Source organism: Pleurodeles waltl, chromosome 9, assembly GCF_031143425.1.
Source record: "Pleurodeles waltl isolate 20211129_DDA chromosome 9, aPleWal1.hap1.20221129, whole genome shotgun sequence".
NCBI classification, from domain to species: Eukaryota; Metazoa; Chordata; class Amphibia; order Caudata; family Salamandridae; genus Pleurodeles; species Pleurodeles waltl.
Window position 1 is genome coordinate 884,472,160 of NC_090448.1, and position 14,914 is coordinate 884,487,073.

At 43.4% G+C, this 14,914-nt stretch overlaps 1 protein-coding gene across 1 annotated transcript in view; it reads left to right on the top strand.

Moving 5' to 3' along the window:
* Positions 1 to 14,914, top strand: part of LOC138259754 (sodium/potassium/calcium exchanger 4-like) — a 505,351-nt gene that overhangs the window by 453,627 nt on the left and 36,810 nt on the right. The window contains exon 14 of the mRNA XM_069207641.1: positions 251 to 365. Within this exon, the coding sequence (XP_069063742.1) occupies positions 251 to 365 (115 nt within the window). The remainder of the gene's footprint in view (positions 1 to 250; positions 366 to 14,914) is intronic.

Genomic DNA, 14,914 nt, shown 5'->3' on the forward strand with positions numbered 1-14,914 from the left:
GCAGTTTCAGAGGAAAATGTGGGTGTGTGTCTCCCTGCCCAGAAGCAGAACCCTGTAACGTCATCAGGGCTCAATGGATGCCTGATCTCACACAACATAACAGGAGCTCGATTGAATTGGTGTTGGTGGAGTGGGGGTGCTCTCCGGTGAATAATGACAGTGAAGCAGGCTACTAGACACCTAGAGACCCCTTCGACAGTGGACCACGCAGCACATTAGGTAACCCCGATCTCCCCTTCTCTGTTTTCAGGTTGCTGTCATTGGATATACGCTGGGGATTCCTGACGTCATTATGGGCATTACATTCCTGGCCGCCGGGTCGAGTGTACCAGACTGCATAGCCAGCGTGATTGTGGCACGACAAGGTGAGTGAGAGGGGGCGTGTCTTTTCAAGGACAGCACTCACTGAACACCGAATCTGCTCTTCGTAAGTTAGAGAAAGTCGTGAGGGTATGGTGGCCGTGAAAAGTACTAAGGGCCAGATGTAGGTAAGTACAGGTTTGCGACGCGCAAATTGCGAGTCGGAGCGATTCGCAATTTGCAAGTCGCAAACCCATAGGCAGGATGGTGTCTCTGACACCATCTGCGAATCGTAAGGGGTCGCAAAGACCCACCTCATTAATATTAATGAGTTGGGTTGCAATTTGCGACCCCCTTGCGATTCCCTGCACTCACAGGGATGGTGGCCTGCTGGAGACAGCAGACCACCATGTCTGTGACTGCTTTTAAGTAAAGCAGTTTTTTTTTTTTTTGTATTGCAGCCCGTTTTCCTTAAAGGAAAACGAGTTGCAATACACTCGAGAAAATGAAAAATATTTTCAGAGCCATTCACAAAGGGGAAGGGATCCCATGAGGCCCCCTTCCCTTTTGCGAATGGGTTAGCACCCACTTCTCATGGGTGCTAACTGCAAATTGCTTTGCGACCGCGTTCGCGGTCACAAAGCAATTCTGCATCACGATGCGAATCGCAAATAGGAAGGGGAACACCCCTTCCTATTTGCGAGTCGCATTCCCATTTTGCAAGTTCGTAACCAAGTTCCGACTCGCAAAATGGGAATGAGCATAGCGATGCGCGTTTTGCATGGCGCAAACAGCGAATTTCGCTGTTTGCGGCATGCAAATGTTTTGTACATCTGGCCCTAAATACGGAGCGTGGGGCCTGATGTGATTTCAGAGCAGTGTATGTTTCTTAGTGTACATTTTTTACAGTATTTGTGTACGCTTCAAATATGCACAGACGGGAAGGGACATGCACATTCTATCCTAGGCCTGTATTCTGAAACTGTCAGAGGGAGTGACAGGTATATGTCAGTTTGTGCTTTTGTGTGAAATAGAACAGGAAAGGATGTACATACGATAGGCAGTGCAGCAGGGACAATAGAGATCCGTGAAAAGAGAGAGTCTGAGAGCTCCCCTTGGGCACGTAGGCCTTAGATGTTGCAAACGCGGACAAGTCTATGACACGTTATAAAACAAATGTAGCATGTTTACAGCCACATGGCTAGAATACAGTTCGGATGAAAGGGATTGGGCACCAGTTCCATGATGGCCAAAGTATTCATTAGAAGTTTCAGGAGCAACGGCACATCATCATTAGAAGTGTTAAGGATGTGAGACGTGTCAACATTAGAAGTTGCAGGAGGTGAGACTTATCAGCATTAGAACTTGCAAGAGGTGAGATTTACCAAGAATAGAAGTTTCAAGAGGTGAGACATATCAACATTAGAAGTTTCAAGGAGGTGGGAGATATCAACATTAGAAGTTGCAAGAGGTGAGAGACAAGGTGGGACGTATCAAAATCTGAACAGTCAAGGAGTTAAGACGTATCTACATTAGAAATTTCAATGAGTTGAGACTTGGCAACATTAGTAGTTGGAAGTGGTAAGATTCTCCAGCATTAGGAGTTTGAAGAGGTGAGATTTACCAACTTCAGAAGTTTCAAAGAGGCGAGGTGTATCAACATAAGAAGTTGGAGGAGGTGAGACCTATCAACATTAAAAGTTGCAAGAAAGGACGATGCAACAGCATTAAAAGTTGAAAGAAGGGAAACTTATCAGTACTAGAGGTTGCAAGAAGGTAAGTTACAGCAGCTTTAGAAGTTGCAGGAGGCGTGGCACATCAAAATTAGAAGTTTTAGAAAGTGAGACATTTTAACATTATCACATAAACGTTTTGAAAACATATTTTGGAATTGCAAGCATGTTAAAAAATAACCACATATAGTGTGTATTGGGTATGCTGCTGATGACATAGCTGTCATAAACGTCTGTGCACAGGACCCTATTTTTGAGATGTTCCTGCTACAAATATAATGCCTACGAAAACTAGCCACACTGCTCTTTGAAGTTAAATTTAGTTTTGTCATTGCTCTCATGCTGTAATTTCATTTTGTATCCAAGTTACGAGTCCCATGAAGAGTTGTCCTCAGTGGGATAATGCGCCACCCTAATTGAAAGAGTCCAATTGTTTCCATACCCAGACTTACTTACCAGTAAAATCACATGGGCTGCGGGCTTCCAAACCCAAGTAATTTCAACACCCATGCACGGTCCAACTTGTAATTGCGGCCTGTGTCTCCCCCATATTCTGCCTTCACCGCAAGTTGTGGATGGTCAGGCCAGTAATACCTGTGAAGGGGGTTTACCTAATGATGGTGAGAGAGAAGATGAGAAAGGGAAAGAATAAAACAAAAAGACTGAAGAGGAGGACACTTGTGAGAAAGAAAATAGCCAGAGCCAGATTGGCCATTTATACCATCGGGCATTTCCATGAGGGGTGGAGTAATCGGAGGCCAGTTTGTGAAGGTCGATGGCAAACACCTCTGTCTCCAGTTCTCCAGGTTTATGGCCGAAGGCATAGAGGGGACACAGAGACAGAGAATGAGAAAACGGAAGAGAATGGAAAAAGAGACAGGAGAGAAATAGACAGGAAGGGAGCCGCGGCTGGTGTGAATATTTTTGGCAGTGCTGCTTTTGGTTCTCAGTCTGGCCTTGGAAGTAGTTGCATAATAAGTAAAGGAGGGAACTGTTTTATTTGTTTCATTCATTTAACTCTGATTTCTAGAGAGTGAAAAATAAATAACAGTGCCCAGATACCAGTAGGGTCTGTTGTGACTACGCAGTAACAGTAGCACAGAAAATGGTGCAAGGCAAAATATAAAAGCTAAGAAAGAAACAAAAGCACAAGCATTTGCAATGCAGTGGGTCTCTCGTATTTTCGTGTTAAAGCTATTAGGGTTGTAAACTCCTAACAGGACTTTTCTTGCCTCATAAACTGAAAAGTAAAACAGTTTCACATAAGCGAGCCGACGGCCGCCATGAGTGCAAACCAAACACACAAAAGAAAACAGAAGTTTGCTTGCAGTGAAACGTATCGGAAAAAGTGCAATTATACATGTAACCGGCAAAAGTGCAAATATCCATGTAACAGGGTCGATGTCATGCAAAGCGCTCTACGCTGCCCAGAGAGATCGCACTGCCTACAATATGAAAAGAAAAAGCCAAAGTAGCCCAGAACATACGAAAAACATGGAGCCTCATATGTTTTCAGTAGTTGGCCGGTGCGCTCGAGGCAGGCTATACCCCGGAAAAGGCATGACATATGCATGCCTCATGCCTTTCACTAATTAAATCAAGCTAATTTTAAAAGGCAAGTCCACGAACCAACCAAACTGATGGGCTTGACATGCACGTTGTTAAAAACCAACAGAGAGATTACACCGGGGACAGAACACTTTGTGCTAAACCCTATAAAGCACTTTTCACTGCTGAGCAATAATTCTGCTAGTAGCGTGTCAAGATGTTGGTACTAGGGTGCAGAAAATCAGTCATAACAGCATACAGAAATAATTCATAGAAACGCAAAAGAGGATATGTGATCAGCAACAATTTAAGAAAATGGGGTTCATAGATAGAAACAAATATTATAGTAAGAGCTGCAAACTATAAGTATCATCTGTAAACTGTTTAAATGCTACAGTCTAGTTTGAAGCTCTCCTGGGGTGCTTTGCAGAGTACGAGGATCACCATATGTATATTTATTTTACCAGGGCTCCCCAAATCATGTTACGCCACATTTAAAAAAAAATACTGCCTCTCATGCCAAACGTTTTATGGGCTGTTTTTGAATAGACACTCAGGAACTCCAAATAGTTCTAGGTGATGCACCATTGCCATGAGAGTTAATTTAGCACTGTGTACTTTGCAAATGTAGTCGGTCAGTCAGGGTCTGATAGGATATCAAGGGTGTAATTTCACTGCTGCAGCATAGGACAATTGTGCGCCCGCTCTCACTTAGACTTTCAAAGCTGGGTTGGTTGAGCTTCTGTCACCCCAGTGAGCTCTAAGAATAGCTCTTCTTTCCTCAGTCTATTGGAGTGTTTTCCTGTATTTGATCTGCCAATCCCAATTTACCAACGAAATTTACCAACCAATGCTACCAGCTCTTCTCATCTGTTGGGGACCTTAACATCCCCAACCCTACTGATTTGCATTATCCTTTTCCAGACCCACTTGTCCCCAGTGCCTACCTACTTTTTGGCCTGCCAGCCTCAGGCCTGTCCCGTCTACACTTCAACAACGTCAACATGACTTTTCCTTTGCTAGCCAAAGGAGCCTAAAGATTCTGTTAATTCTATAACCTCTTCCTATGAGACTTTTGTGAGCACAGGAAAAGCCGTGCCACATGGTGTTTTCCTGCCCTCCCGACCTGAACATCCAAACACACCTAATCCAGCCACATCAAGTAAAATGTGGTAGTCAACAAAGCTAATGCAATTAATCCACCCAAATCTTATATTTAATCTCACACTGCACCAATTTATGTTGCCTTGTTTGCTGAGTTCAAGCTAAAAAAATACCTGTACATCCATGCCCCTCTCATAATTTCCTTACATGAGAGCTCTTTTCTCTAGTTACATTTCTCCTCATCTTGCCATTTGCTTATGGCTCATTTCTAATCCCTCCTGAGAAGTTCTTCTGCCCATATCAAGCAGGCATCATGCCACTACACTTATGGTCCTTAATTCCCATTTTTATGGTCAGCCTTCATCAAGTTTAACCTAGGGTCTTGAACAAGATTGTTAGATGAAACAAATTGTTCATGTTGATGAAACTTTATAGCATTCAAGACCAACTCTGTCTTTGCCACTTGGATTACACAGTTCCATAGCTTCAGTTGCCTCCCCCTCCGTGCCCTTTTTCCAGATGACCAAAGTGATTTTTTGTATTCCAGGGGCTCAGAAACCTTTTTGCTTTTGGTTAGGGACAAATTCAGTGGCTGGGTTCGAATTGTAACAAATTTAAGAGTGGGCCATGCATGTGGACCTAAAGCGCTAGTAATCTTTGGCAGTGATTTTTAAATAATGGTTACTGGAACTTGGTAGAGACATGACCAGATGTTCTCGTGTTGGGCCAGAGAATACATGGTATTGCCTTGCTAATCTCTGCTACATCTATGCAAACATGTACATTAAGTTAACAGATTAGGGGTATTGCCCTCCATCAGAAGATTGTGGGCAAGACCTTTGATTGGATTCTGAGATAGAAGCAGAAAACACAGAACTTTCAAGAAGTTTTGACGTTAAGTCTTGAATCAGAATCACACTAGATATCCATGCTTGTGCCATGAGTGCCCCTGGTCCTTTATTCTGAACTTGGGCTAGATTGTAAGTCTGGAGGTGGACTTAACTACCTTTTATGAGGATCTTTCAGCAGGAGAGGTCACAAATATATCCTGTTTGCCCACTATACTGGCTGTGTAGTTAGGGCAGTCTTTATTGTATGTGATTTTAGACAAAATCTAAACAGCTTGATCCTGCCCACATGAGGTTCATCTAGGTTAAGCTGCTTGATGCTTCATAGAGACTTAATTATCTTCACATGTCCATCTTTCTTCCAGCTAATTTGGTTCTCTTGGGAGGTTTAGAAATAAACCTCTACAAAAGTTCCTACCAGCAAAGTGAAATTAATCTAAGATCAAAAAAGTACAACATGTGCATGGTTTCATCAGTTATTTAGTCCAAAAGAAAAAAGGGAAATCCTAAGCTGAAGTTGTTGCTGCATGTCCTCATAAAGGCGTCCTTCCCACCACCATCCTCACTAGAGTTGCAGGACTCCCCTTTTATATGGATTCTTGGTTGAACAAAAGCAAAGATCAGTGGGGTATTTGCAGAATCTGAGTCAAGAGCAAAGCAACAAGGTGAGGTGGCCTCTCCACCAAGCTGAGGATACCTGAATGCAGTAGTGCAGCTCAGCCAAGTACTGGCAAACACTGTGGGACAGTGCAAAGTTACCTCCACATTTGCAAACATCTAAGACACCTAGATTGTTTATGCTGAGGCCATATCTGAGCAGCACAGGGTAGAGAGAGTTTCCCTACGGTCCCAATGTGTTTGCTACATATTGCATCATTAGTATCCTCAGCAACAGCAGCTTCTTGGGCATTCTACAGGATATTACAGAATGTTGCACCACCAAGTCTCTCAACCTTGCGATGTGTCTTTTCGCCACATATTTCCAATAGCAATCAGTTAGTACTTTCAATAAAAGTTATGTCACTCCATCCTAAAACACACTTTCAAAAATGCTGTTCAGAGTGCTACTCTTAAAGGCTGCGCTTGGATTGACTCTGTTTGGTTCAAGTTCACCGTCTGTCAGGAATTGCCAGAATTGCCATCCTTTCTTTCCTCATCAATGATTTAAGTCACCTGTTACTAAATTATATAGTTCAGTATACTTGGATAGTAAAATCCCACCCTCCTTTGGTAAAGGAATATTAAGCTTTTTGAAGGTGGATAAACCTCCATTAGTACCCAGTTGTTACTACCCCCTACTACTCTATTAAATACTGACTATAAGATGTTGGCTGAAATTGTAACAAACCATTTAGTCTCAGTAGTATCCACTTACTTCACAAAGATCAGAATAGATTCCTACCAGGTAGAAACTTAGCAATCAACTCTCACTCTTTGGAAGAAGCATTACTTCCCCACAAAAATATTCCAGCAACAGTGATCTTACTTGATGCTGAGAAACCATTTGACCTTGTGAGCTGGGAATTTTGGTTTCTGACTTTGAAGGCTTCTAGGCTCACAAGACGTCCTTCCTCAATTAATATCAGTACTAACTTATAGAGACTTCTAGCCACAGATTCCTTATCTTAGAATTTTCCCCAGGCAGCAGACTGGATCAAAACACTTTTTGAGCAGTACCCCTCCACGGTGGTAGGTGGTGTTTTTTTTTGCTCTGCGTCATTCTCTGATCCTGAAGTGCCGTGCATGGTGCCTGTATAGGCACCACCCCAGCATGCTGACGTCACTTGTTTTCTTTTCGCTCCAGTCAGTACAGATCCAGAGAGAGCTCCCCTAGGTGATATCGTTCAGCACTGCATTGGTTTCACCCACACCAGAAGTGATGTTTGTGGTACCTATATAGGCACCCACCCCCAGACCTTGAAAAATCATAAAATTGTTACTACACCTGCAGGTAGAGTAACTTGAATAATCTACTTGACCTAACTGTAATGTACTTGACCCGTAAACTGGTCTCAAATTGTGTGATACTAGGCAAATATTTTATTTTACAGAGTCGCCTTTTCCTTCATTCTCACATATAAGTGCACCTTCAAATATCTGAGTTCAGCATTTCTGCTGTACAAAAAAAACTTGTTTGTTTGATTAAATAGACTAAGGGCCTCATTACGAAAGCATCAGTCCAGCCTCCATAATACGACCCTGGCAGAGCTGCCACGGTCCAACTGCCGACACTGCCAGGTTGCCGACAGCCTGGCGGTGCCGGCCGTCTCAATATGCCAGGGCAGCACTACTTGCAGCGCTGCCCTGGGGATTACAGGTCCCCTTTCTGCCAGCCTTTGCATGGCTGTAGTCCTGCCATGTAAAGGCTAGTGGAAAGGAGGTGCCGGGCCTGCACTGCCCATGCACTTCACCCAGCACCCCACCCCAGAGAGTTTGGTGGTCCAAGACTCCACTTCCAGGATCAATCCCAGCATGTTCCCTACCACTCGACCGGATAGGAAATCCAAGAGGCTGGATAACTTTGGAAAGTGAATATTGTCTTCCACCTTCCTAGCACTGTGTTTTGTGGACACAACATGCCTTTTGGGCCAATACCAACACACTGTGTGGTATTCAGTTGCACAAGTGCTACCTATGGTGTCAGAGGAGGCCCGAGCCTGAAAGCGCATCTTTCAGGCCCGAGTCTGAAAGATGCGGCAAAGTTCACCATTCAATGTGGACTTGACATGACAGACTCGCTGGGCAGAGTGATGTCATCGTTGGCGGGCCTGAGGCCGTACCCCCTAACTGAGAAACACTGGCTATTCCAGGCAAATCAAGGCCTTGTTCATGTACATGCCCCTCTGATGACTCTCTCCGCATTTCAACGAGAAGGTGAGTTGGCGCTGGAGTGCTTCAAGGATAATAGAACTATGGCCAGGGCCTTGTGCCTATCCATGGTCCCTCGCCATCTCCAGCCTGCTTTCCACTCAATTCGTGGCCGTGGAAGGGGCTTCCAAAACTGTTCATTCCTTCCCAGACAATAAGGCAGGCAGGCTTCCCAACCTTTTCGTGGCTGTCAATGCAGTTCCCAGGGATCATGTGGGACATCTAGCCAGAGATTGGGCCTTCCACCACTCTTGTGGTAGCCGCAGCCTTCAAACCACTTTAGTCTGCCCTTATGCCACCATGGGCACCCAGGGCGGGACAGGATACGCTATCACGTCAGTAACATCCTTATAGAAAAAAAGGGCCAGGGAGAATCTAAAGACCTATTGAAGTTAAGTCCCCAACCAACTCACTATAAAGCACTACAAAACATCTGGGTTTAACACAAAGTGTAACAAAAAGAAAAACTATCAAAAAAACAAAACAGTAGAAAGATAAGACATAACTTGCTGTCAAGGAATATGTTGTTAGAGGTCTATTCCTTTTAAAGGCTGAATTCTCTCTCCCACCAGTGGTAGCCCGCTTCACCATTGGGTACCTCCTCGCTCCATGGCATTTGGTCACAGTGTGGGCTACAACCACCTCACTGAGAGGGAGGAGCTCTGCAGATGTTTTCTGGGGTTGTGATGGATTCTCTATGGTGAGCAAGGAGTGGTGAGGTAAGCAGAGTGTTAAAAACTGTGATGATAAAACTGACTACAGGGTACACAGCGAGTTTATTAAAGCATCTCCGGGTCAGGATTAAAAATAGAAGAAAGGCAGGAGAGAATTAACCTGCTTGTTTTGTGTCACTGATTGAGGGTCAACATGTTTCTGCCTATAACCCTCCAAAAAGGTGTTGTGGCATTCTTCAGGACCTGTAGTGATACTTCTGCTCGAGTGCTCAACAAACAGATAAGAATTTTAGAAGTTGTGATTTAGCAAAGCCATGCAGTGGTCCTTTTGAACATCCAAACAGCTCAGGGGGTATCTAACTGTTGAGGTTTAGCCTGTTTGTATTTTGTATTTATGTCTTTCACGTGTCCACCAGTGGATCCTGCCATCCCCTCAACGGTATGGATGTTGAAAAGATAGTCCAAAAGGGCCAATCCATCCTCTGGACACCCCTCAAGCCATGCCCCCTCTTACGACCCGCTGATGGAGGACCTTGCTCTGTCAGGAAGTGTTGGCTCTCTTGTCCAGCTGAACCATCAAGAGTGTGCCAGCATCAGAAGTAGGTTGTGGTTGCTGTTCAGCCACTTTCTGGTGCCCAGGAGAGACAGAAGCCTCCGTTCTATCATAGACCTGAAGCTTTTCAACTCATTCCTTTAAAAGGAGATGCTCCAAAAGCTCACATTAGCTCAATTCCTGTCTGCCCAGGAGACTGGATGGTAGCACTGTATTTGGATGATGCATACTTCCACATCCCTATTTTGCCTGTCCACAGACAAGTACACAATGCGCCAAGAGCACTTTCAGTTTGCTGTGCTCCCTTTTTTGCCTTACCATCGTCCCTCAGGTGTTCACCAAGGTAATGGCGGTGGTTGCAGGACATCTGCGGAGGGTAGGGGTTCCAGTCTTCCCCTACCTCAATGATTGATTGTTGAAGGCAAGCTCACCCCAGACTGTCCCCTCCTACCTCCAGACTACAGAGGACATTCTGCATGCACTGGGGTTCACTATAAACATACTGAAATCACACCTGATTCCCTCTAAGACGCCCCTTTCATCACGACTGTTCTGGACCCAGTAAAGTATCAGGCCTATCGTCTTGAGCAGCGAGTCTAAGATATTCAGGCTGTGATACCAATGTTTCAGCCTCTTTCCTAGATTTCGGTGAGGTTGACTCTGAGCCTGTTGGGCCTCATGGCCTTCTGCATCCTTGTTGTGACCCATACATATGAGGGCTCTTTAGTGGGACCTGACGTTTCAGTGGGAACATCAAGGGAAATGCTCCGACATGGTTCAGATCTTGGAGAGAACTGCAAAAGCCTTGCAGTGGTGACTAATGATCTATGATTGGGTCAGTGGCAAGCCTCATTCCCTTCCCCATCCACAGTTGACTAGTGACAGATGCGTCACTCCTGGACTAGGGCGGCCATCTAGGAGAGGTGGAGATCAGAGGACTCTGGTGTCTGGTGGAATCCAGGGTCACATCAATCAGTTGGAGCTCTGGGCAATCCAGTTGGCATTGAAAGGCTTTCAGCCTTTGATCAAGAGAAGGCCGAATTCTGTGTTAAAGGACAACACCACTGGCATATGATTGTGCAACAAACAGGGCGGGGTGGGGTCATGGACCATTTGTCAAGAGGCCTTGTGTCTCTGGACATGGCTGGAACATCAGGGCATTTCCCTGGTGGGTCAACATCTGGCAGAGCCTCTGAATGCCATGATGGATGAAATCAGCTCATATAGTGTCGCTATGAGATGGTGGCGGAAGGTTTATTTCAAGAGTGGGGATAATCTTGGTTAGATATTTGACACCGCCAGGAATGTGCAATCAGCAGTTTTGCGTGCTGGAGTTTCCAAGGCGGCTCTCGCTCAGAGAGGAATTTCACTCCAGTTGAAGTCTGGCCTCCTGTATGCCTTTCTGCCAATAGCACTCCTGCCCAAAGTTCTCAAGAAGATCAGGAACGACTGGGCCCAAGTCATTATTGTGGCTCCAGATTGGAAACAGAGGGTCTGGTATCCCAAGCTATTGAGCATGAGCTTTTGTCCTGCAGTAAGGCTGCCTCTTTGGAAGGATTTTCTGTCACTGCCCTACGGGAGGGTCCTTCACTGAACCTGCTCACCCTCCACATTCTTGTATGGAGCCAGAGGGGCGACAGTTGACAGTTTTTTACTTTCCTCCTGAAGTCTGCGATGTAATTCTGGCAACCAGGTGTCCCTCTACTAAGAACGTCTATGCCTGTCTCTTGAACAGCTTTGTGTGCATACAGGAACATCAACCGTTCCTTTGCACCCCTTTCCAAGTTTTACCATTTTTCTGACTTTGTACCAGTAGGACTCTGCTCTGGGCACAATTAAAGGCTATTTATCAGCCTTCAGCTTTTTAGTGGTTGCCAGACCAATCTTTTTTGTGCAAATCACCTGTTGTAACATTTGTTTGCTCCCATACCATTTATCATCCCCAAATGGGACTTAAATCTAGTCCTCACTTTGCTCTTGTGTGCACCTTTCGAGTTGTTGCACAACTGCCCACTACATTTGTTAACTGTCAAGAGGGCTTTCTTAGCGGCTATTGTGTTAGCCAGGAAGGTCAGTGAAATGCAGACACTCTCTGTGCACCCATCAAGAAAAACCCTGTCTCCCTTAGGAATTATTGTTCTTATATATTACTTAAGGTATTTAATATAAATCTACTTGATACAGTACAATGAATTTCATTTGGAGTTATGTCCTTGTCAAACTTTCCCTTTGGATGATACTTTATGTATAAGAGTGGGAATGAAAGACTGAGTCTATGTCAAAAGTCTTGTAAAAATGATGAATACATATTTTTTGTATTAATGTATTTTGCACAGAAGACACGTATCAAGGCTCCGACCACTGCCATAGCTCGTGAAGTCCTTGTCCTGGATATCTGTCAGGCAGCATAGTAGGCATCACTACATAATTTCACCAAACTCTACTGCCTGGACAGTCAGGTTTGTCATGATGGACATTTTGCCTGTTTGGTTCTGCAGGGCCTCTTGCTCTAATCTGTTCACAGACGCACCTCCAGGGAGTTATTCTAAGGTAAGGAATCAGCAGTAGAAGTTTCTCTCAGATGAACTAGTTGCTCACCTCCGGTAACGCCGTAACTGGTAGAGGCTCAGTCTAGCCACAGAATTCTTACCGACCCTCCCAGCTCTGCAAACTGATTATAGTGTGAGGGTCACCCTTCGAAGAGCCTTAGAAATATACACCAGTTGTGTACACCAGTTGTCAGTATTCCTTGTGGCTCTGCGCTCCTGGCGTGGAAAGTCACAAAAAGAAAACTGTTAGCACGCTGGGGTGGCTCCTATATAAGCACTGTGCACATCACTTTTGTTGAGGCAGGAGCTGAGGAGAGCGACGCTACCTACCGGCATGCAGGGGTACTGCTTGAAAAATTCTGATGCCTGGGGAACATTCTAAGGTAAGGAATCTGCTGCTAGATCAGCCAGATAAGGCGTTATCAAAGATAAGTAATTTGTTATTTAATGCTAGATTGGTACATGCAGATAGAAACACCCTTAAAGGTTGCCTTCTGTCTCCAATACCTTTTGATTCCACAGCAGCTGTTATTCGATCTTTAGATTCCTCTTCACCACCAAAAGAGGGCATTTTAGTGATCGAGCTGTATGGAGATGGCATCACCCTATTCTTAGGGCTGATTTAAATACTATAACTTCAGCCTTGTAAACATTTAAGACTTACTCGAAGTTAGGAGGACATCGAATAAAGAAGTCTAAGACTGAAGCTTTACTTTATAGTATTCCCAAAGAAATGCTACCACTAGGTTTGTGCTCTCAGTCTTATATGCTACATAAATGGTTGTTTGGGTGTTAAATACTCAGAGGTTCCTAGTGATGCATTTGAATTAAACTATACTGCTTTAGTCAGTGAGGTCAAGAATTTGCTTCAGAGGCAGGATGTGGTGCTGCTTTTAAGTACAGGTTGAGTATCCCTAATCAAGATGTTAGTTCTTCCATTATTTCATATCTATTCCTTGTGTTTTTTACTCAGTGTTTATTTCCAAAGTTGGCAAGCTCTTCTTCAGTTTCATTTGGGCCAATACAAATCCCAGAATTAAATTTTTTTAAATCTAAAGTTACTATGGAAGTATGTAGCACTAGCTCTTCCGATCTTCATCTTGTTTAGCATTTGTAACACATTATAGGTGTTTTCCTACAAATTTCACTGTCTGCTCCAATAGCCGTTTATCAATAATACTCCAAGACCTGCAAATTCCAGATATAAGCTACTTTATAAACACCTTTAATACTCACTGATAGGGACGGTGAGAAAAGTGCACTAGTTTCAGCCTCAACTCTAGAGCTCTCATTTGTGTCCTTCGGTGTGAGAATCCTCCCAGAATCAGACCTCATGAACACATCTAGGTGACTGAGTTCACAGTATGCACTATATAAAGTTATCTGTGGCATAAAAATGCAACAGGAACGCAATGTAAAGAAAAAGCAAATGCTCTTAGGGCATGCAAAATGAACTAAAACATGACATGTAACAGGAACTTCATAGCTGACATGAATTATCAAGGGAGCTTTTTCAGTTGTTGCTGAGAAGTTGATCAGTGTTTTGCCGTTAACATGTAGATGAAAGTATGGTTTCAAGGTCAATGTTTATTTTATTCTTAGTCTAAAATTCAGCAAGACTTGTTCAACTTAAAGCCCTGGATGGAATAACCTGATGGCCTATCCGTCGGTAGACAGCTGTGTCATATCGACGGTCTCCCTGGTGTATTTAGGGTGGAACAGTTTTCAGTAGAGCTCACCTCCCCGTTAGTACCAAAAACAGGAAGATTTTGTTAAAACATGTGACTAAAAAAGTCCTTACATTCTAAATAAAAAAGTAAATGTTTTTTTTCCAACATACAAGAGTAATAAAGTATTTTACACCAGTGGAAATAACATCGACTTCAAATAGTACAATTGTAAATAGAACACACATGTTTTGGAGTCTAAACATTTGTTGAGGCTGTACGTGACGTTGAAAAGGATAACAAAGACACCCATCAGCTAAAAATCACACACCATGATCAATCATCAAATTTAAATTATACTTTATTACCCACACATCAATAAAAACAAAGTACCAAGCACTGAAGAATCACTTATCGTGTTCAAATACAAAATAAACATTGACAAACACTGAAATTGCAACTTTAAAGGCATTGGTTATTTTTCTGGAGCCAAAATCTAAACAAATATGTCAGTTCGGATTACAAAAAATATTGCTTTACATCACAATTTATATCACAAAAAGTCTAAGCAACATAATTTAGTGATTGTAATAATTAGTAACAATAATTTTATAAAGTAGGCAGCTGACTTACAACTTTAGTGTTCTAAATCATTTTAGTACATTGACGTCTCACGTAGCATAACATTTTTCATATGCTAAATGTTAATCACTGTCTCCCATCAACTAAGGACCTAGCATCAATAGTACACACATTTAAAATTAATTAAAATAGCAACACTAAGGCCCATATTTATACTTTTGCGTCATTTTTTTTTACACAAATCCGGCGCAAACTTAATTCCATATTTATATTTTGGAGCTAATCACTTCTAGCGCCAAAATATTGGAGTTAACAAAATGTTTTGCCTGCGGGAACCTACCTTGCGTCAATGAGATGCAAGGTAGGCGTTCCCAGGCAAAAAATGCCTCTAAGGCCCTAGCGCCTTATTTATCCTCCCGTGCAAAAATCACACACAGGAGGAGCAGGGCCTTAAATAATGGCGCTAAGCCTGCTTAGCGCCATTATTT